Consider the following 24,790-nt stretch of genomic DNA (forward strand, 5'->3'; position numbering starts at 1 on the left):
ATGTAAGGCCGTGTGATGACTACTATGACACAATTGCCAAACTGATAATAAAAGTAATATTAAGAGAGACTTATTGAGCTCCATGCTTTACTTGTAATATCTCATTAATGTGATAGTTATTATTATTAGCCCAATTTTGTAAACAATGAAACTAAGGCCATGGAGTATTAATTGCTTGTTCAAAGTAACATAATAAATAAGTGGCAAAGTCAAGATATAAACAGAGGAAATGTTTTGGGTTTCCTTCACTCCTCATACTACCCAAAAATAATTTACCTCTGATGGATACTCTGATTTCCATTTATCAATGTAGCAGAAAATTTTAATGTTCTATAATATATAATACAAAAAAGATTCCTAATATCAATCTATTAATTCATCAAATCATCAAGACAGTTTGATTTTCTACTTTATTTTTACTGAAATGGCCCAAAGCTTAATATATAAATATTAAAATCTATTTAAATAAAAATATATACTTGAAAATCTATGTCAAAGAATCTAAATAACTGCTTGCTTAAAAAAATCTTTTTTTTTTTGAGAGAAAAAAGATGGCGGAGTGGTGGTGACGGCCTGAATCTGCGCTCCCGGGAAGGAAGGCATCGATCCGGACCTGCCACAACGCTAGAAGACCGCTCCCACACAGGAACAGCGGTGTGAATCCACGGAGAATCAGCGTGGGACAAACAGAGCGAGTGAGGTCTGAGGTGAACGAATATTAGGAACGCGGGACAGACACTAGCCAGCGGAGCGCGGGTCGGATACACCCGCCCCCAGCCGGGGCGGGTGCAGCCTCTCGGGAAAGCGGCTTGTCCTCCTCATTGACCGCCGCTCCCAATTGAATAGAGCCCTGACCCAGGCCAGCGCAGAATCACTGAGGGATACGTGGCGCATTGCAGACAGGAGGCTTTTTTGAGAAATTACCTTAGAACCTGGGGGATCTCAGCTGAGACAGCGCTTGGCAAGGAGGGACGGATCTGCCCCAGGGCAGAAAAACACAAAAGACTCCCGGACAGCAAATAGCGTTGTACCCCGTGCTGCCTTTTTCGGCAGTTCTCCAGCCGGTCACCCCCCGGTGCGTGTCCTTGCTGGCCAGCCCCTGGGCAGTGGCGGTCTCTGCCTGCCGGGGAGCCGGTCCCCTCCAGCCCCGGAGCTTGGCAGGCGCCATCTTGAAAGCGAGAGCGAAAGGGCTCGGGAGCCAAAAAGTGCCCAGCGGCTCTTTCTGCCGGTGCTGCCTTTTTCGGCGGTTCTCCAGCCGGTCACCCCCGGTGCGTGTCCTTGCTGGCCAGCCCCTGGGCAGTGGCGGTCTCTGCCTGCCGGGGAGCCGGTCCCCTCCAGCCCCGGAGCTCGGCAGGCGCCATCTTGAAAGCGAAGGCAAAACCGCTCGGGAGCCAAAAAGTGCCCAGCGGCTCTTTCTGCCCGTGCTGCCTTTTTCGGCGGTTCTCCAGCCGGTGACCCCCTGGTGCGCGTCCTTGCTCGCCAGCCCCCGGACAGTGGTGGTCTCTGCCTGCCGAGGAGCCAGTCTCCTCCAGCCCCGGAGCTCTGCAGGCGCCATCTTGAAAGCCAGGGCGAAACCGCTCGGGAGCCATAAAGTGCCGAGCGGCTCTCTCTGCCCGGCGCCCTCCGCTGGTCTCTGAACCAACGCCAGGAGTACGGGATATGCCGGGGCCGCGCTCGGGGTGAAGGGGCAGAGCTGCGCTAAGGCAAAAAAAAAAAAAAAAAACAACACGAACAAGAAGAATAGGCTCGCCGAACTGTATATTTTATTCTTGGTAAATTTCTTCTGGGTTTTGTTTGTTTGTGTTTGTGTTTGTTTTTGTTTTTGGGGTTTTTTTTCTTTTTTTTTCTTTCCTTTTCTTTTCTTTTTCTTTTTTTTTCCGGCGGCGGACAGCCTCGGCGGGCACCTTTGCCCTCTGGGCCTCTGGCTGCCGCGCATTTTTGAGCGCGGAGGTTGGATCCCCACCACCCTCGGAGCTGTGCGGGCGCGCAGACGTCATCTTGAAATCCACTGCGAAACCGCCCGGGACCCAGCCGGGCGGGCGTGAAGGGGCGGAGCTGTGCTAAGGCGTAAAAACAAAAACATCTAATGGCCGCTCCGGACCCAGCCGAGCGGAAGTGAAGGGGCGGAGCTGTGCTAAGGCGTAAAACAAACAAACAAACAAAAAAAAACATTGAGTCGCTGAATTATATACTTCAGATTTGTGTATCTTTCTGCCTTGCAGTGTGGTGAAGTGCTATGTAGTTTGTTTTTGTTCATTTTTGTTGGCGTTTTTGGTGTTTTTTGGTTTGGCTTTTTGCGTTTTTCTTTTCTTTTTTTTTTTTTTTCTTTTTCTTTCTTTCTTTTTCTTCTTTTTTTCTTTTCTCTTTCGCTTTCTCCTCTTTCTTTGCTTTCTTTCCTTTTCTTTTTTCTTTTTTTTTTTTTTTTTTTTTTTTTTTTCTTTTCTCTTCTCTTTCTCCTCTCTTCTCACCTTCAAACTGTGGACCCACGGTGAGCTTCGGAACGGGCCAGGTCCCTGGCTCTGGTACATACCGGATCCTGAGTAGTCACCCCCAGGGCCGGAGATCTGCGGGCACGCAATTGCCACTATAGAGCCCACAGCCAAGTCACTGCGGAGCAATAGGGTACCAAGAGGCTCCCTGGACGGCCCTCTCCCCTGGTCCACGGACCTTATATAGGATCCCTGCCCAAGTGTAAACACTGAATACTTCTCCAGAAGCGAGAGTGTGGAACCTGATCCCTGGGGACATTGGGCCAAGACAGACTTTTGCCCGTGGGAGCTACAGCAACTCCCCCTCTTGCCAAAAGAAGCAACATACCTAGACTGTTTCACAGCCTAAGAATAGAGCACAAAGAGTCCTGTTAACCAGACTAAACCTATAAGTAAAGATCCAACGACAAATCTAGATGGGAAGGGCCCAGCGAAAAAACACGGAGAGCAAAAAGAATCAAATGGAAAGCTCATCCCCAAAGAGAAATACCAGCTCCCAACCATTTGACACAAACCAGACTCAAAACACCAACATGTCACAGGAAGAATTCCAATTATGGATTATAAACAAGCTGAATAATATACAAGAATCAATGGATAAACAACACAAGGAAAACACAAAAAAAATACAGGATTTGGAGGAAAAATTCACTAAAGAAATTGAAATATTGAAGAAAAACCAAACTGAACTCCTAGAAGTGAAGAATTCACTCAGAGAGCTACAAAACACTGTGGAAAGTCTCAAGAGCAGGGTAGATCAAACAGAGGAAAGAATCTCAGAAATTGAAGATAACTCCTTCCAACTAAATAAGTCAGTCACAGAGATAGATCGAAAAAGTAAGAGAAATGATCTGAGTCTTCAAGAAATGTGGGATTATGTGAAGAAACCTAACTTGAGAGTTATTGGCATTCCTGAGGGTGAAGAAGATAACAAGCAAGGGTTGGACAAGCTATTTGAAGACATAATCGAGGAAAATTTTCCAGGCCTTGCCAATACTCTAGACATACAGATTCAAGAAGCTCAAAGGACCCCTGGGAGATTCATAGCAAATAGGAAAACACCACGCCACGTAGTCATCAGGCTGACCAAAATATCCACTAAAGAGTCACTTCTCCGAGCTGTAAGGAGAAAGAAACAAGTAACTTACAAAGGAAAACCCATCAGAATTACGCCAGATTTCTCAGCTGAAACCTTACAAGCAAGAAGAGGTTGGGGCCCCATTTTCACGCTTCTGAAACAGAATAATGCCCAGCCTAGAATCTTGTACCCAGCTAAGCTAAGTTTTCTATACGAAGGAGAAATCAAGACATTCTCAGATAAACAAAGGTTGAGGGAATTCACCAAGACAAGACCAGCCCTCCAAGAAGTACTCAAAAGAGAATTATACACGGATCAGCACAAGAAAGATCCACGAATGTAAAACTACTCAAGAGCTAAAGATCAAATTCCAGATACCACACTGGCCCAGGAGAGAAAACATCACAATGAAGTTCTACCCAACAAGCTGAACAAAAAACTGTCTCACTTATCAGTTTTCTCAATAAATGTGAATGGCTTGAACTCCCCGCTCAAGAGACATAGACTGGCCCAATGGATAAAAAAATACAATCCAAGTATCTGCTGTCTTCAAGAAACTCACCTAACCTGCAAAGATGCATTTAGACTGAAAATAAAAGGATGGAAATCGATATTTCAAGCAAATGGTAACCAAAAGAAAGCTGGTGTGGCAATCTTAATTTCCAATAACTTAGCCTTCAAACCAACAAAAATAATAAAAGACAAAGATGGCTACTACATACTGATTAAAGGCACAATTCATCAAGAAGCCATGACTATACTCAATATATATGCACCCAACCTAGGTGCACCTAGATTCATAAAGCAAACCCTACTAGATCTCAACCAAATGATAGATAACAATACTGTAATAGCTGGAGACTTTAACACCCCACTGACAGTACAGGACAGATCCTCTAAACAGAAAATAAACAAAGACATAATGGACCTCAATAGAATGCTAGAACAAATGGGCATGGCTGACATCTATAGGACATTCTACCCAAAGTCCACAGAATATACATTCTTCTCATCAGCTCACGGGACATTCTCTAAGATTGACCATGTCCTAGGACATAAATCATGTCTTCAAAAATTCAAAAAAATAGAAATTATACCATGCATCTTCTCAGATCACAGCGGAATAAAAGTAACAATGATCACAAACAGAAACCCTCACTCTTATTCAAAGTCATGGAAGCTAAATAACCTTCTCCTGAATAATTATTCTATAAAAGAAGAAATCAAGATGGAAATCAAAAATTTCTTTGAATTAAATGACAATGGAGATACAACTTATCAAAATCTATGGGATGCAGCTAAAGCAGTCCTGAGAGGAAAATTCATATCCATAAATGCCTATATCAAAAAGACAGAAAACATGCAAATAGACAACCTAACAAATAGACTCAAAGAGCTGGAGAAAGAAGAACAGAACGATCCCAAACCCAGCAGAAGGCGAGAAATTACTAAGATCAAATCAGAACTAAATGAAAAGGACAACAAAGAAACTATAAGGGAAATTAATAAAACAAAAAGTTGGTTCTTTGAAAAGATAAACAAAATAGACACACCTCTGGCTAGACTAACCAAGAGCACAAAAGTAAAATCTCTAATAGCCTCCATTAGGAACATGAAAGGAGAAATCACAACCGATGCTACAGAGATACAAGATATCACCTATGAATTCTACAAAAATCTTTATGCACACAAACTGGAGAATGTGGAGGAAATGGACAGATTTTTAGAAACACATAGTCTTCCCAGGCTCAACCAGGAAGAAATAGAGTACCTGAACAGACCAATATCAAGAACTGAAATCGAAACAGCAATAAAAAACCTTCCCAAAAAGAAAAGCCCTGGTCCAGATGGGTTCACACCTGAATTTTACCATACATACAAAGAAGAACTGGTGCCCATCCTACATAAACTATTCTCCAATATTGAGAAGGATGGAGTTCTCCCCAACACGTTCTACCAAGCCAATATAACATTAATACCAAAACCTGGAAAGGACACAACAAAAATAGAGAACTACAGACCAATTTCCCTCATGAATATAGATGCAAAAATTTTCAATAAAATACTAGCAAATCGAATCCAAGTACTTATCAAAAAAATAATCCACCACGACCAAGTGGGCTTCATCCCCGAGATGCAGGGGTGGTTCAACATACGTAAATCTATAAATGTAATTCACCACATAAATAGAAGCAAAAACAAAAACCATATGATACTCTCATTAGATGCAGAAAAAGCATTTGACAAAATTCAACACCCTTTTATGATAAAAACGCTTAACAAAATAGGCATTGATGGAACCTACCTAAAAATGATACAAGCCATATATGACAAACCCACAGCCAACATCATACTGAATGGGGAAAAACTGAAAGCACTCCCACTTAGAACTGGAACCAGACAGGGCTGCCCATTGTCTCCATTACTTTTCAACATAGTATTGGAAGTCCTTGCGAGAGCTATCAGGCAAGAGAGCAGAATCAAGGGAGTCCAAATAGGGAAGGAAGAGATCAAACTCTCACTTTTTGCTGATGATATGATGTTATATCTGGAAAACCCCCAGGATTCAACCAAGAGACTCCTGGAATTGATTAACGAATACAGCAAAGTCTCAGGCTACAAAATTAATATACACAAATCAGAGGCATTTATATATGCCAATAACAGTCAATCGGAAAACCAAATTAAAGACTCAATACCCTTCAAAATAGCAACAAAGAAAATAAAATATCTAGGTATATATCTAACTAAAGAGGTAAAGGACCTCTATAAGGAAAACTATGAAACACTGAGAAAAGAAATAGCAGAACTTGCAAATAGATGGAAAAATATACCATGCTCGTGGATCGGAAGAATCAACATTGTTAAAATGTCTATACTACCCAAAGTGATCTACAGATTCAATGCAATCCCTATTAAATTACCAACATCATTCTTTACAGACATAGAGAAAATAATTATACACTTTGTATGGAACCAAAGAAGACCCCGTATAGCAAAAGCAATTTTAAGCAACAAAAACAAAATGGGAGGTATTAATTTGCCAGACCTCAAATTATACTACAAGGCCGTGGTTCTTAAAACAGCCTGGTATTGGCACAAGTGCAGGGACACAGACCAGTGGAACACAACAGAAAATCCAAATATAGAACCATCCTCATATAGTCACCTAATTTTCGACAAAGCGGGAAAGAATATACTCTGGGGACAAGAATCCCTATTCAACAAATGGTGCTGGGAGAATTGGTTAGCCACTTGTAGAAGACTGAAACAGGACCCACAGCTTTCACCTCTCACAAAAATCAAATCACGGTGGATAACAGACTTAAACCTTAGGCGTGATACAATCAGAATTCTAGAAGAAAATGTAGGAAAGACTCTTACAGACATTGGCCTAGGCAAAGAATTTATGAAGAAGACCCCCAAGGCAATCACAGCAGCAACAAAAATAAATGAATGGGACATGATTAAATTAAAAAGCTTCTGCACAGCCAAAGAAACAGTCCAGAGAATAAACAGACCACCTACAGAATGGGAAAAAATTTTTGCATACTACACATCAGATAAAGGACTGATAACAAGAATCTATTTAGAACTCAGGAAAATCAGCAAGAAAAAATCAAGCAACCCTATCAAAAAGTGGGCAAAGGACATGAATAGAAATTTTTCAAAAGAAGATATAAAAATGGCTAACAAACATATGAAAAAGTGTTCAACATCTCTAATCATCAGGGAAATGCAAATCAAAACCACAATGAGATATCACTTAACCCCAGTGAGAATGGCCTTTATCAAAAAAACCCAAAACAACACATGTTGGCGTGGGTGTGGAGAGACAGGAACACTAATACACTGCTGGTGGGACTGCAAACTAGTGCAACCTCTGTGGAAAGCATTATGGAGGTATCTTAAACAGATTCAAGTAGACCTGCCATTTGACCCAGCAATCCCATTACTGGGCATATACCCAAAGGAAAAAAGGTCATTCTGTAACAAAGGCACGTGTACCCAAATGTTTATAGCAGCACAATTCACAATAGCAAAGATGTGGAAACAACCCAAATGCCCATCAATACATGATTGGATTAGTAAACTGTGGTATATGTATACCATGGAATACTACTCAGCTATAAGGAATGATGAAGATACAACATCTCTATGGTTCTCCTGGAGAGAGTTGGAACCCATTATATTAAGTGAAGTATCCCAAGAATGGAAAAACAAGCATCACATGTACTCACCAGAAAATTGGTTTCCTTGATCATCACCTAAATACAAACCTGGGAACAACACCAATTGGACATCAGACTGAGGTGGGGGGTGGGGGAGGGGATGGGGGTATGCCTACACAATGAGTGCATTGCGCACCGTTTGGGGAGTGCTAACACTTGAAGGTGCTGACTCGGGAAAGGGGGGGTGGGGGAAAAAAATATGAAACTATTGTTTTTAACTTGCACTGTTCACTTAATAATTTATCATGAATATTTCCCATATTATTTCATATCATTGTACAAGAAATAATGTATACATTATGAGGACATACTGTATCTAACAAGATATACTGTTAGACTCTTTGATTCTGTAAAAAAAAAAAAATAAATAAAAAAAATAAAAAAAAAAAAAAAAAAAAAAATCTTTTTTAAGAGGCAGGGTCTTGCTATGTTGCCCAGGCTGGAATGCAGTGGCTACTCACAGGTGTGATCCCACTCCTAATCAGCAGGGGAGCTGATCTGCTCCATTACCAACCTGGGCTGTTTCTTCTCTCCTGAGGCAAGCTGGTGGTCCCCTGCTCACAGGAGGTCACCATACTGTTGCTGAACTTAGTGTGGACACCCAGTCAGCGTACTGCACTACAGTCTAGAACCTCTGGGTTCAAGCGATCATCCCGCCTCAGCCACACCAGTAGCTGGGACTCCAGGCACATGCCCCGCATTCAAAATTTTATATCTGTGTATGTTTGCATTAACTGGGGGAATATGTACCTATTTGTACATTTGAGTAACCGGATATTTTCCTTTATTAGAGTTTCTAGACATTTCAATTACACTTGTTGTAAGCCTGATGGCAACACCTAGATTCATTAAATATCATATCAGAGAAATCAAATTATTCACTATTCCCAAGAGTAAAAAGAAGTAACTACATTTTAATAAGTAATTCAGAAAATCAGCATACTTAAAATTTATGTAAGATGTGATTTTTAAGGTCATTGTTTTATGGAGGTAGATGATAGATTTATACAGATTTATCTTCACCGTCAAATTGGTATTAACTGATCAACACCTAAGTGCACACACAGTAACAACATTCATCGTGTGTCGGGTAGGTGGGAGAGGGGAGGAGGGGATGGGTATACTCACACCTAATGCGTATGGTGCGCACTGTCTGGGGGATGGACACGCTTGAAGCTCTGACTCGGGTGGAGCAAGGGCAATATACGTAACCTAAACGTTTGTACCCCTGTAAAATGCTGAAATAAAAAAAAAATATTTATCTGAATTCTCTCTCCCAAGTCTCCTAAATCTAAGGAAGTCAGCACTCCATATTTTGGCCATAAAATGTGGCTCTAAAGATTTTCTTAGAAGAGAGAGCTAGGGATGTAAACATATTTTCAAAATAAGGTCAATATTCCAACTGTTAAGCAGACTGAAAAGTGTTTAACAAAGCTTGGTCCTAGAGTAAGAGAAGGCCACTGTCATTTAGCAAGTCCCACTGTCTCCCAAGCTCTACACTAGATATGTTGTAAACATCATCTCTTCCAAAACTCATCCTTATAACAGTGTTTTGAGATAGTTATTATTATTCCCATTTTGAAGAAAAGGAAACTGAGGATTGGCTGTTTAACATGCCAGATCTGTCTGACTCTAAACTGTACACACTTTCTTCTATAGTTTCAATCATGTTCTACATTCTAGTCTAAGAGATGCTTACTTACTGTGTCAGTGACCCAAATACAGTACATGAATAATTAACAAAGGCTAAAGGAGAGAAATAGCACCAAATGAGGAGAGTGCGGACAGCATCATGCTACACCTTTAGACTTCTCCCTAGCACTTTTCATAATTATTAGTGAACAATAAATGCATGGTAAATATTTATTGAATATTAAATGTATAAAAATATTGGTAAACCAAAGAACTTGTGAGGGTGATCTAAGGAAACGAGATGTTTACTTAAAAATAAGATAAGTGATATATGTAAAATATAGGCAAATACAGACAAGAAGGCAGAATAGTCAAAATCAAGTACTATATGAATTATATTCCAAGCAAGGAAGTATCAGGGTAATTTTTTTAAAAGCAAGAGAGAACAATGAAATTTAAAAATAGACGTGTGAAATACTGAAATAATGAGGTAATGACTTTTGTATTGGCCTGAACCTTACTGGCTTAGTGTGTGTCTAGTTGTCTATTCAGATTGTGAAAGATTCATAGGAACCTGAAGGAATATTTAAATAACAATCGCAAACATTTAAACATTAAAGAATTTCACATAGAAATGTTTACATGTAAGATAATTTTTCTAAAGATTGTTTAGGTTCCACCTAATCATAAGAGCTAACAAAGGTGTGAGCAATTGCGATTGCTAAGTGGACCTTTTAGTTGCATAACAAATAAGAATAAAAAACATTTTTACACTGTGGAATTTGCATTTGATAAAAATAGAACACTTCAGACAGGAGTTGATTCATTATTGAGTTGAACCATTAAGAAAGGTTGTGGAGTCGTCTTCCATCAAACTCTTTAAAAATAAGATAAATCCTGATCCATCTTAAATGATGTCAACTCTATGCCTCAAATTCTTTAGATAATTTGCTAGTCCTTTGATTCTGTTCTATTTTTAGAGAAAACTGTCTCTCTTGGGGTGACTATCAGAACTGAGTAGGAGGGCCTTAAAATTAAGAGACCTTGAAATCACACCTGGCTCATAATTTCATATCTTAACCAATAATTTGTGGCTAAACTCAAAACTAAATTAGTATTACAAAAACTCAAATTAAATTAGTATTACCCTTTGTTGTATCAGATTTACTACTGGGCATTAAAAACTCTTAGGAAGAATTGTTAAAGGTTCTGTTTTAAGATTCAACAATTCCTAAGGCACAACAATGATCATTAGCATTTTATGTATATGATCTGATTTAACTCTCTAAGAGTTGTTAATATTATTTTCTATAATTTACAAATGCAAATATAGCCACAGAGAGATTAAGCAATCTGTCAACTCTCCCAGCTAATGAGTGTCAAATCCAGAATGTGAATCTATATCCACAGAATCCAGAGCCCATTTTCTCTCATGCTTTGAAAATGTCACTAAAAGCTGGATAATTTTCTCTCCTTAATACAGTTGGAACGTGCCAATACTGTTGTGTGAATAACAAAAATTTGAGTAATAATATTGAAATAATTACTATTCTTGCATTAGCAAAAATATAAAAATGGCCCCCTACTTTCTCCTGTATCTCCCTACTGAAGGAAATCAGCAATATTCTACCTTAAAAAGTAATAAATATTTAAGAGGTATTCTTTTGTTATGAATCAACCTCAACTAAAGGGGTTTCACAATAACAAAACCCATTTTTTGGTAAGTACCTATAGAGACAAATGTGTTATTGATTTTATAGCACACAAAGAAAAAATTTTCTAGTAGGCTTAACTGCTTACGGACACACATTTTCCCCTAAGGTTTTGACATATTCACATGTGCTCTAGAAAAGAGTATAAAGATTCTCACCAGTATCAACTAAACAAAATTATGTGAAATCAAATACCTAAAATAAATTTCAGTGAAAATTGAAAAAAAAATCTCATCTTGAATGGCAGATGCTCACCCTCTCCCCCCATGTTTTTTTTTTAGCCAATAATATAACTTTATTTTTGGAAAATTTATGGAAAAGGTGTTATTGGGTGTGCAGCATGTGTTTAGCAATTCATCATGCCCTAAATTTGCTTACTTACTTCCAAGTAACTGGGGAAGCTATGGGCCTCAGGTACAAACAAAGGGGAAACCTACCCCCGTCCATGCCCCATCATGAGAGCAAGTTATTAATAGATTTTACCTCTTTGTAAGCAGGCATATCTAAAAGGTCATTTAGGCCGGGCGTGGTGGCTCACGCCTGTAATCCTAGCACTCTGGGAGGCCGAGGCGGGTGGATCGCTCAAGTTCAGGAGTTCGAGACCAGCCTGAGCAAGAGCGAGACCCCGTCTCTACTAAAAATAGAAAGAAATTATATGGACAACTAAAATATATATATAGAAAAAATTAGCCGGGTATGGTGGCGCATGCCTGTAGTCCCAGCTACTAGGGAGGCTGAGGCAGTAGGATTGCTTGAGCCCAGGAGTTTGAGGTTGCTGTGAGCTAGGCTGACGCCATGGCACTCACTCTAGCCAGGGCAACAGAGCGACACTCTGTCTCAAAAAAAAATAAAAATAAAAAAAATAAAAGGCCATTTAATCTAATTTTAAATGTAAAAAAATCTTTTAAATAGCATATACATACTTAATTCCATAAATAAATGTCAGATATAAAGTTCACCCACTCTTTTTAAGTGTAACCCCCCTGACAAAACTAAGATTTCTCAAAGATTTCTTTCCTATTTTTTTTAAGTCAAGGAAATTCTTCCTCACATTGAGAAGACAGAGAAGCATTATGCAATAGATGAAAATGCCAGAAGTCTATATTTTCTTTCAAAGTCTTAAAACGTGGTAGCGTGGTTACTTTAAATAAAATACATTTTGATCTAAAATCTTGTATAGCATTATGCTATAGTATACAGAATACAAACATTTGTGTGTATCATGAATAACATTAGAAATGACATCATAATAATCAGATATACTGTATCTTCATTTTTGTTTGTATTATATTTTCCAGCTGCTGGTTTCAGAAAATTACTGCTGGAGTTCCTCTCTTCTTCACGCACAGCAGACAGCAATTTGCAAAGTCATGCAAGGGTGAAAATGTGATTGAAATATAGGGATCTTTCTTAATGAAAAATGTTACTGCTTTGAAAATTATGGCTAAAACTATTTCAAAACTCACTTATATCCTTAAACCTTATGACATAATAGTCTCCATTTATAAATGTACCATCAATTGTAAATTACTTGGCAACAAATACAAAGATTTTTTTCCACAGAATACTTATGAACATTATGTATTTACATAAAATTATAAATTATATTAGTGTTTGAGTATTTCGATCAGTGTTTTTCTTGAAATGAATAAATGTCAGGATCTTTAATATCAAATTTAATTTTACTCATACAAATGAAAATGTTGCCAAAACATTGAATCAAAAGGGGAGCATGTTTAGTGTTTTTTGTTTCTAAATACATATTGAGGTTCAATCTATGATTTACAACATGACTAAACTAAAAGTGATAGTTCTTTGAAGTATTATGATTAATATTTCTTACTTTTTCATAAGCTTTCGAATTGTGCCCAATTTGAATTTGGATATAGCTTAAAGAGTCTCTGTTCAAAGAAAAAGCAAGTAGAATTGACTAATTCTATATGAGTATCAAAGAAAAAAATAATGGAGGCTTCAAGCAGAGGTAGTTTATTTAACAAAAATATAAAAATATTTTTAAAATAATGATATTCATTTAAATTCCCATATAACCAGCACACATAAAAACTTTTTTTTTTTTTGCAAGCTAACTATGTTTAAGGAAAAAAAATGTGAATTCCTAATACTAGCAACAGATGGTTGAATTTTAAATTTTCTGTCCTACCTGGTCCATCCCAGTCATCTGTCTCAGTTCCAGGTTGCACTGGTTTCTCTGACTGTGTGTCCCCATCTGATTCTGCTGTCTCTTGGATTCTTTCATCATCACCTGGAAAACACCAACACAGAGAAAGAAAGAGAAATGAGCAAAGCTCTCTATGTTACATTCAAATCCTCACAGAGGGATGTCCTTACCAGATATCTAATTATAGGTTTGTCATTATACTGCCAAATGTCCATGATCAATCATTTTGATATCCATTGTGGCTTCATAATAAAGAAAATCAGCATTAATTATCAATAAATAAAGTACTATAAGCAATAAAGAACATTTAATATAAAATTTCCTTTGGAGTTATTAATGTTATTAATAAGAATAAAATCAAACAGCAGTTTATAATTTTTCTAGTGCTCTCAACACAGAAAAACTTAACTCATTTATTTCCAAATTATAATTTTTATAAACACAAGATACAGCAGAAAAAAATTAAATATCTTAGGATAATACATGTTTATGTTTCAGGTTGAATTTAGATTATTTTGAAGATGATTTTTATGTTTCCCCAGATTCATGCTTACTAAAACTTGGTCTTATTTCTTTTAAAAATGGAGTATAAAAAGGTCATAATTAAATAATTAGCCACTGATTCAAATTTTTACAATGCAAGAATATATAGAGCTATACTTGCACTTCAATAAGTGCAGCTAGTTTCCACAATTTGATGTCATCATTTTCATATTAAAAAAACTGCAATATTCTGAGCAAAAATATAGTTATGGCAAAAGAGAATCATTTTAACAATGCAATCATATTTTAAAAGTAAAAATTCTAATTAATGAGTACCTTCATTTTAAGTGATAATATAACAAAGTATGTGCTGTTTTAATGAAAAGTAATCCATTTTAACATCGTATGCAGGTAAAATTATAAAATAATACCTAACTATAAATGGTAACAGAGACCAAAAAACAACATATCAAGAAAATGTGAAGACAGAAATAAAATAAATACCAACATCACAGCAACTATAGCTTGAATCTAATAATGCTAACATTTTTAAATTGTTTGTCCATCTAGTTTTCTCTAAAGTATTCAAAAACTATTTCCCACACAGTTGCCCAAATCATCTTTAATAGTACTTAAGTCTTTAGATGATTATACCAAAAAATACACTGAATTTTTATAATTTTCAAAGTAACTTAAGAAAATACAAAATTTCAGGAAATCCTTATTACTATAAATGACATTAATGTAAATTTAATATGATTTTTGAACTTTAAACTCAATAAATTTTATATCCATTTCTATACATAGCTTCATAAAATGAATTTTAAAAACTAGAATAAAGGTAAAGAGAAGGAATGTAGAGACCCAGTCACAGCTCTGTTGAACTGAGGTGCATTGGCTCTGGTCAGTAATAAAGAATAAAATACATAAACCACACCACTGAACCCCATGTTTGGAATTGAAACCTTTCTGGAAGTTCAGTTAGCTCTTCCTTTCAGAGTCACCAGAATGAAATACCAATGAAATTCTCTCCAGAAAATATATATTGAGCATCTACCATGTTTAAAGAATTGTAGTAGGTGCATTAGGATATATACAAATAAAAAAAAAAAGACAGCTCTGTTTTGGAAATACAAAAAACATTAAAGAGAGTAAGTTCACAAATGAAAGTGCAAGACAAGGTCCAAGTATCTTAGGAAAGGCACAAAGTTTCAGTAATAAAACAAGAGTTTTATTTTCTGTGCCACTCTTTGCAGGTCACATAGAAGAAAAGAGCCACAACAACCAAGTATCTCATGAAGATCAGGGGAGGAGTTCTGCTCTCACTTCTCAGACCCAAGCAGGGCTGGTCCTCAGCTCGCACACACAAGTAGATTCTATGGCCTTTAAAATATTAAAATACTGCTAGACCTGAACTAACCAAGTGCCCCTCAGCCTGCCTTTGCCTACTCTAGTCTCTCCCTAGTGAGCTTCCTCCCACTTCCCTCAATCCAGAAACTAGGATTAAAGCCTGGTCAGCAGGAGGTTTATGGTATCTGCTCTTAGTGGTCAGATCCCAGGCTGTGCCAGTCATTAATTACTTTGAACATCATCCTTCTATATATGTAAGTACTGAGCTAATGCTATGGATGCATACTGGCATAACTGGAATCATAATGATAGCTCTGGTGGAGAATTTACATCTCCTATGAGCTGGATATTCTCCGTTTGCCCTGTCTTGCTGGTCCCAATCCACTCTCTTCCTTCTCTGTCCTGCTTTGTGACCCATGGAGTCTGCACTTCTATGGACTCCATCACTGGGGCTCCCTTGCACTCTGATTTCCAGTTGAGTTCAGCCAATGGAGGCACTAGTAGCATATTAGAGGTTCTGAAGGCAGGAAGAGAGGGGTCAGGTATGTATCCCTCGAGCCCTTCTTCCTTGACAGTCTCAACTTGCTAACAGTGGCTGTACTGCAGAATTAAAGCTCTAGTTCTGTGGCCCCCACCTGCTACCCCCCTACTCCTGTGTCAGCATCCCCTCCATGCACACCTCTGAAGACCAGAAGTGCTAACAGCTTCCTACTATCCCATTCCCTGTTGGTTTACTTGGCCCCACCCACACCTTGTACACTGTCCCGTCACTAAACTCCCTCTGGTTAAACCCATTGACCATGTCACCAGTTTCCTGCTGGACCCTTCCTGAGACTCTCCATTTCTTCCCAAGCTTGACATACTACTTTTATGATTTGGGGACAGCTATCACCTGTGCAATATTTTGTATAATATTTTCTTTAAATTGACTAACTTTTTATAACTTATTTTTAAAAAGTTTTTAAAAACTGAAAACTTACTTTAAAAAACAATGTATTTTAAAAACAAAAATGTCATCGCTGCTGTAAGTGGAAAATCAGTATCACATGCCAAAAAAGGTCATCATAAAAATAGTCAATAAAAATATAGATAAGGCTGGGCGTGGTGGCTCACGCCTGTAATCCTAGCACTCTGGGAGGCCGAGGCGGATGGATTGCTCGTGGTCAGGAGTTCGAGACCAGCCTGAGCAAGAGCGAGACCCCGTCTCTACTAAAAATAGAAAGAAATTATCTGGCCAACTAAAAATATATATAGAAAAAATTAGCTGGGCATGGTGGCGCATGCCTGTAGTCCCAGCTCCTCGGGAGGCTGAGGCAGTAGGATTGCTTAAGCCCAGGAGTTTGAGGTTGCTGTGAGGTAGGCTGAAGCCACAGCACTCACTCTAGTCCGGGCAACAGAGCAAGACTCTATCTCAAAAAAATATATATATACACAAATAAGACTATCATATTCTAGCTGCTATGTCTTTTTAGATTTGGAGTCTCCTTCTCATCGCTTTGTATTAGAAAGGGAGAGTGGCAAGTGCTAGAGGAGTATTTAAGTCACGGTAATATGAAGGTGAGACCTTCTCATTGATATATAAGGGACATAAGAAATTTAAGAACGTTTTCACCATTGACTCAATGCTATTTAAGGATATACCAGTGCACCACCTTAATCTTTTTTGAGTACCACCAGGGATACCTGACCCAATTATGGGAATACTGACATTTCCAACACTTTATTTGTCATGAGGATCAGAATCCACCCAAGTATCTACCACTTAGGTGAGTGACCTTTTGATTGTGCTCCCACAGACTGAATGAGTTTAACCGTGGAGTGCTAATTTAGGGCAGTGTGCAAAAGCTACTGTCCTGCCCAACAGTGAAGAGTAGAGAGTGAAACCTATGGTTTTTAAATAGTATCTATTTCTTCTGAGTACTTTTCTCATTCCTTATGAATCTTGAAATACAGAGAATTGAGCATAAAAGGGGACTTTAGAGATCATCTAACCCAAATTAGATCAAATTACTACTGAGAAAACTGATACACAGATAGGGTCAGTTATTTATCCGTGGCCTTACAGCCACAGTGATGGGCAAGTAAGGCAGCTCCTCCAAGTCTCATGCTCCAGCAGTGAGTACTTCCCACTCACCACAGGGGTGGCAGATGGAAGCAGTTTTATGTAAATCTCCTTTGCCAACAGTCAGGACAGTAGGATTATGGGGGAGTACAGAGAGGGATCATAAAGGGCACCAAAAACAGCAGTTTGTACAAGGTTACACATCAAACTTGAGTGTCCTAATTACCACTGTAGCATTCTTTACATTCTTTTTCTTTCTCTCCTTTCACCAGTTGAAAAGAGAACCATTCCTGAAAAATAATCCCAGAGCGACCCTTTAACAAGCAACTATGAGACCATGCTGTTAAAAATTATATATCCAAGGGCCCAGAGACTAGAGTCAAATTTCAAGCAGAAGCACTTAAAGAAGTTAAGTTTTATATTCAGATATTAGCTGTATCATTCTTATACTCACATAAAGGAATAAATCTGCCTGCATTTTATTCTTACATTTTAATCGTTAGAAACGTGGTGCCATGCAAAATTCAATCATTAACATTTACAATGCATATTTTTGACGATGCAATGAGAAATATTAAAAAAAAACTAGTAATTTCTGTTAAAGACCATATAATCTGGTTGAGGAGATAGTCAATATGTATAAGAGCAGTAACCACTGATAAAAATTTACAATTAAGGCAGCTCATGAAAAATTCCAAGTGAGAACACATAGGTATATTCAGAGACCAGAAACATAAAATGAGACTACACCATGGAGAAACTATATAACTAATTTTGGAATTCTACCTTCAGGTTGAAGGCAGTGAGAAGCACTGGAGGTATTTCACTGGAGAAACTGACATGACCAAGCAATACAAATAGAGTAATCAACATATATTTATTGAGTTTTTATGAGCACACCTTGTCGGGCCACTGGTCTTTAAGTTCTCCTTTACTAATTCCATAACAACACTCATGTCTCAAGATATTTTTGCCTGTAGTTTTTATGAGACTATGGTTATGTCTACTCTGAAATATTTTGTTACATAAATTACACATTTAGAAGAAAAAAATAATGAGAAAAATAGAAAGAAGTGTGTTTAGAACAATATATTGCAGAGTAATCATAGTAATCACAAAAATTAAAACTTAAAGGATTCAGTTGAATTGAGAAAACTTCATCTCCATTGAACAGAGGTAATATAATTTGTTCTTTACTAATTCGTTAAAATACTACTTTTTTGAGGCCGAGGCACTGTTTTGGGCACTGAGAATACAAAACAAGGTGATTTCTTCTATCATATATCACTTATAGACCAACATAGGGCAGAGACAAATCAATATGGAATTGCAACCTGGTGTGATGAGTGCTTTGAGAGGAGAGGTTCGTGAGGTGACAAGAGTACATACGTGCGACAACAAAACCAGACTTGGTGTCATGGTAGCTTCCTGTAGGAAAAAACCAATAAAATATCCAAACTTTTAGAGGCATGAAATTGAAATCTGTAGGTTTAATATCCTCAGGCTTCATGATTGGAAATAATTTTTCACATTAAAAATGGAAGCCATCTCCTCACAGAATCTCATAGAAAAAAAAGATTATGGTAATTAAGTTATTGTGCAGGAAACATGGCAGCTTGAAAGGGGTAAAACTAGACAGTATAATGATGTACAAGCAGGATCCAGAAGATGTTTTAAGATGCTCAAGAGAAATAGGTTGAGAAATACTTCTACTATATAATGGCTGATTGAATGAAGTCCTTTCTTTTATTCAGTATATGCCAAATTTATTCATGAAAATTCCCATCCAGTTTCTGCTAAGAAAAGAAAATGGCAGGATGGCTATAAATCTATGCAGACATCTGAGGCACAGAGAAATTTGGTGAATTTCTCAAAATGAAAATATTATAATTTAGCCTATCAAGGGCTTGATTGAACTAGTGATTTCATATAATAAAAAACTGTCATCAAATATCACTTACCTGCCAAATCAGAACCATAGAGTTTTGTCGTCAGTATTGACAATCTGGATTCACTAAATGATTTGCTCTAACTTGTTTCATTATGCAGCACATATATTAGAACTACTGAAAATAAATATTGCAATTTTTAAGGAAGAATATACTTAATTATACACATTTAACAGCTCAAAATAAATTACATTTTGCACCTGTTTTAAGCTGTTTATGAAAGTGGGTAAGGAGTAGGCAATATATATAATATTAATAAAAATAAATTTGGAGAGGAAAGAATTGTTTAAAGTTCCTGCCTAATTATTTAATCATTTTAAAAAAGAAAGAATGAAAAAAAGAGAAAGATGACTAAAACATAAGAATGTCCTATCAAATGATACACATGGGTGTAGAAAACAAAATGGGTCAGAATTCAATATATATTCATTTCAATATCTGCTAAGTGCCAAATAGTGAAATCATAAAGATGAATAAGGCATAGATCATGTCATCAAGATCAGATTCTTTATTAAACCTAAACAGGGCTACCATCTCCTGAGTACTACTCAGCACTAGGTATATTGCTAAATGCTTTATGAATATCACCTCAACAGTTCAGCCATGTATTAGGTCATTAATTATGAAATGTCTCATTTTGAATCAAAAGTTTAGTTTATTATATCACAAACAAGAAGCAGTACAATTAATGAAGTATGTACAAAAACTGTCAACACAATTTTGCCATCTTAATGGTAGCTTGTTTATGCCAGCAGCAAAGAAGCCTGGAGAGCGAGTGGAGACGAAATTGTGAAGGGTGCTTTCCACAGTTTGTTGAGAACTGAGTATTTTTTCTTGTAAGAAGTGATCCAAAGCCTGGAAGGAGTGGGGTGGTCAATTGGTGGAAGGTCTGCTGTATGTGGTGGATGACAGAGAGTTTGCAAGTCCAGTCTCTGTAGTTTGAGCAGCGTTGTTTGTGTGACACGTGGTTGAGCGTTGTCTTGCAAGAGGATTGGCTTGTCTCTACTGAACAATCTCAGCTGTTTAATCACAAGCATCTTCATCAGTTCATCCAATTGGTTACAGCAGACATCTGCTGTAATAGATTCACTAGGTTTTATGAAAGTGCCGTGGATAATACTAGCACTGGACCACCAAACAGACACAATTAGCTTTTCTTTGATGAATATTTCGTTTTGGACTGTGTTTCAGCACTTTATGTTTATCCAGTCATTGTGCTGAAATGCTTGTGACTATCAAAAAGAATCTATTTGTTATCATATGTAACAATACAATGTAGAAATGCCTTTATGTTGTGACAGCAAAGAAAGGCAAGCTTTGAGATGATTTTTCATTTGACATTTATTTAATTTATTTAGTACCCATCTATTCCAGCTTCTTTACCTTGTCGATTTGTTTTAAATGGTCTAATGTCGTTGGAACAGTAACGTCAAACCTTGTTAATTTATGTGTAGGTTGAGATGAATTTACTTCCACTATAGTTTTTAGTTTATCATTATCCACCTTGGTCTCAGGTGCTCCAAAATGGCTAATTTTTAAGATTCAAATTACCAAAACAGAACTTTTTAAACCATCAACATAGTGTGTTCATTAGCCACATCCTTTCCAAACATTTTGTTGATATTTTGAGCTGTCTATGTTGCATAGGTTTTACGATCGAACTCATATTTCAAAATAATACAAAGTTTTGAATTACCTATGGTTGTACAAAAATTGTTCTAAAAAAATTTAAAAGATAATCACAAGTCAAAACATGCATTTGAAAAAATTAGGATGTACCTTTACAATAAAAATAAAACCAGAAATGCCAAAGTGAAAAGTCACAGATATTAACTGCCAGACTTAGTAATTAAGGAAATCAGAGATTTCATACTTAATAACTTAATATTAATATCCCTATAGTTAAGAAAAGTAAACAAAGAGGCAGAGATGTGGAAAGATGCCCAGTCACATTGTTAGTAACTGGCAGAACCAAGATTTGATTCCAAGTTAGTCTGACACCAAAGACCATGCTCCTAACCTATTAGGATGTTGCGGTCAAAGTGTACTACATGGCAAGGAACAAAGATATAGCAAGATGTGATGCAACAGCAGCTTTCTCCTTATCCTATATAGGCCCCATTTCTTCATTATGCTTACATATTAAAATTAAATATTTAATGGATTTGATCTTTGTGAAGATTATTTTTTTCTAAGCTTTACTATTTTACTTGGCACTTAGTAAAATCAACTATACACAGATGCTTAAATCAATAACTACTGCTTGCTGACCAGTTAAATAATTAGATTTTGGCTTCATTCTTTTTACCATAACTTACTGCAATATCATTACATTTGCTAATTAATTGCTTTCAGCACGTTATTTCTATTTAATAACTAAAATATGTCACATTTTTCAACTTTTAGACCCTTCATCTAATTTTGTCTCAGGAAACTGGTTTTCATTTTTATGGTAATGTTTTTATATAATTCATTTTTAATCTTTTTTACTAATGAAAAATACAGTGATTAAAAATAATTTAATCAGATATGAAATCTCTGAATTACTTTTAAGGAAGTATTTTTTATCTCAATAGAGACTTCTTTCCTTTTAATATATTTATTCACATGGAAAACTTATAAACAGAACTTTATTTTGATATTAACCCAATGTCAGATTCTTCTTGACTTAAAGGGAATTAACTTTACTGACTGTCATTTTTTTTTACACTTCTATCTATTTTGATTCTCCTATGTCTAAAATCAGTACTCTAGAGTAGCGTAGGGAAAATGGCATGAATAATTAATAGCCAAGGTAATAATGACAAGTTTGTTAAGATTTTGCTTCAAAACCTTTGTAGATAGAAAGAGGAAAGGAAGAGAGAAAAGGATGCCAAGAAAAGAATTACAGAAGGAGCTAGGAATGCATTTGACATCCATTCATATACTTTCTACATTCCTTATTCACATACTTTTAAATAGAAATTTCAGTGTATTTTCAGCAAAGCACAAACAGATTTAATGGGATAACCACTACATACATCCAAAGACCAATTCATAAAACGGTGAAATGGAATAAATGTCAAGCAGTAACAAAATCTATAATATTTCTAAAATTAAGGCTACGGAGTTAATGGTTTTCCATTGCAAGATTAAACTCTTTTGTTGCTCTTCTAAAAGATATCATACGTATTTTGTGGGCCCTTCCATTTTTCTTACTCTAGCCCTATAAGGGGAAATTGAAGGTGTTATTGAGCAATATAATGCATAGCATAAATGACTCGGGGAAATGCACTAGAATATAGTCTTTGAAACACATGAAACAGAATCTTTACATACCATATTAGGCATTGATGGTAAGATGGTAAAAGCAGTGGCTCTACTTGCCAGGCAAAAATAATTTCAAAAACGCAAACAAACATCTTTTCACTGAAAGTTAAATACTTCTGTAGAAATTAAAGATTTGTCACATTCTGAGACAGTCACTTTTTCAGCGCAAAATAGCAGCAGTGTTTGAAAGCAGTCATGCAAGCAAACAGCCTTTCTCAACCCTGCTCTTTTAATCCATGTAGTTCCTATCAATATTAACCTCTTACAGAAATTCTTGTACAATATAACTATTGAACTTTCTTGACTAGGAGTGTTACTGTAGCTGTTAGTCATCCCTATAATGTATTTTGCAATCAGCTAAATCATCAAAGTATTTTTTAACAATGAACAGTTCAGAAGTGACAGATCTACTTTCTTGTTCAGAACTGCTTATCAGAGAATAGATATCACATATGTTTTCCAGGTGCTTCCTATAGTTAGGATACCTTCACAGAAGCAGCTCATGAAAGATAAGGTCATAATAGAGATGAAAAATGTGTGAGCTTCATACACTTACGGTTTTATCATCAGACAAGATAGCTTTGGTTAAAGGACTGTAACAGTCAAAAACAGAAAACAGCAGCTCATATTGAAGGGCGAGGACATTAAAGTTTAAGATTCAGTTTGTGTTTGCTTTGCCTAATAGCCTCACAATATTGTTTGGCTTAAAACAACTGGTTATAGCTTATCCAAACAAAATGTCATGTTAAATTAAGTCTATGTTGCCAAATTACAGACATGATTATATCTCTAGAAACAAAAATAACAACATGCAATTGTTACCTCTTCATAGCAATATCTAAAATAAATCTAAACATTTCTACTGTTTGAAAAGAATAGGTCCATTGTATTTGTGAATTCCTACCACGGTGTCTAACTCAGGTCTCCCTTTGATTTAATAAATATGTATAATAAAATGTGGGGTTTTGCCATGTTCTGGATAGTTATATTCAATATATGATTATTATTTTTTAAATGCATGTGACTTTTTGGTAACTTATTTGCAGTTTTCTATTTAACATGTCATTATTTTGACAATAGTCTTTTTCAAACCCCAGAATATGAAAATGAAACAGATCAAATTAAACAGATCAAAAGAATAGAACCCACATTTGTTTTATTATACATTCTGAGACCCCAGGTGCGGAACCAGTCCTGAAACAGTTGACAATAGTGTCCAGGGCTAAGTCTGTTATGTTAAGAAGAAAATCAATTTCCACAGTCAATGCATAACTACTGTAATTTGTGGTGTTTTATTATAGCTAGTAAGGGGAAAAAAACTATTGAAAATACCAATGTTTATGGTTGCCAACATCATATAAAAGTCACAACTAAAATATTGATAATTCAGGAAAAAAGAAGTGATTTATAAATTCTATCTAGAGTACTGACCATTTATCCCTGCTGTCAATATTATCCTCCAAGGGAAAAGGTTTTTTCTCAAAGTTTAAGTTCACTGAAGATTTGGAGCATAAGAGAAATTTCCACATGAGGTAAAATAAGGCAACTTCTCACCAGTATATCATTCAAGAATTTTTATTCCTCATTATTTCTCTGAATGAGCACCTGAAAGGGTGAAATATATAAGCAAGTATGGGAAAATGGGAAAACAAGACATTCTACTTTAAAAGACGTTTCTAAAATATGTATTTTAAAGTTTATATTTAAATGTAAATACATATAGTTTCTTCCTTTCCCAGCTCCAAAAAAAAAAAAAAAAAAAAAAAAAAAAGCTCAATGCAACTGATATCTTTCCAGTCAGAGGAAGATTCAACATAACCAACACATTTCTTGTTCCAAAGAAGAGATATAGTAATGCCTAATGGTCTCTAAATGAGGATATTCTACATTGTAATTTACCTATTCATAGATTTGTTGTTCTGCCATCAAGAAATCACTATTCCTTCTGTTTGCTGGCATCTGTCTTTATTTAAGAATAAGATTCATAAGCAATCACTCATTAACATAGTGTTCCGTTACTACGATATAATGTACTCATTATAAATAGGCCCCTATTCAAGCCACCCATTCAAAATGCTAAAGCTAAGAAGTAGCCAACACAGAATGCATATTCTGGGTCAGCAACTGACAAAGGCTTCGCTCCATATCTGAATGCCCTTAATCTAATGCTAGTTGAAACACCTTAATGATGAATAGCTCTCAGAGCTCACAAATAAGGGATATTTATTTTTCCTTATAGAGCCTGTTTTTTCCTACCACTTGATTATTAGAATTAGATCTTACTCTTCCATTTGCTCTCTCTACCAAGGCTTATG

The 24,790-nt window shown here is 36.6% G+C and overlaps 1 protein-coding gene across 3 annotated transcripts in view; it reads right to left on the bottom strand.

Annotated features, from left to right (window-relative positions):
- Positions 1–24,790, bottom strand: part of ZFPM2 (zinc finger protein, FOG family member 2) — a 458,837-nt gene that overhangs the window by 320,212 nt on the left and 113,835 nt on the right. For all 3 annotated transcript variants that reach the window (XM_069466104.1, XM_069466103.1, XM_069466105.1), the window contains one exon: positions 13,305–13,406. In XM_069466104.1, coding sequence (XP_069322205.1) covers positions 13,305–13,406 — 102 coding nt within the window. The remainder of the gene's footprint in view (positions 1–13,304; positions 13,407–24,790) is intronic.

The sequence above is a fragment of the Eulemur rufifrons genome, chromosome 3 (assembly GCF_041146395.1).
Source record: "Eulemur rufifrons isolate Redbay chromosome 3, OSU_ERuf_1, whole genome shotgun sequence".
NCBI lineage: Eukaryota > Metazoa > Chordata > Mammalia > Primates > Lemuridae > Eulemur > Eulemur rufifrons.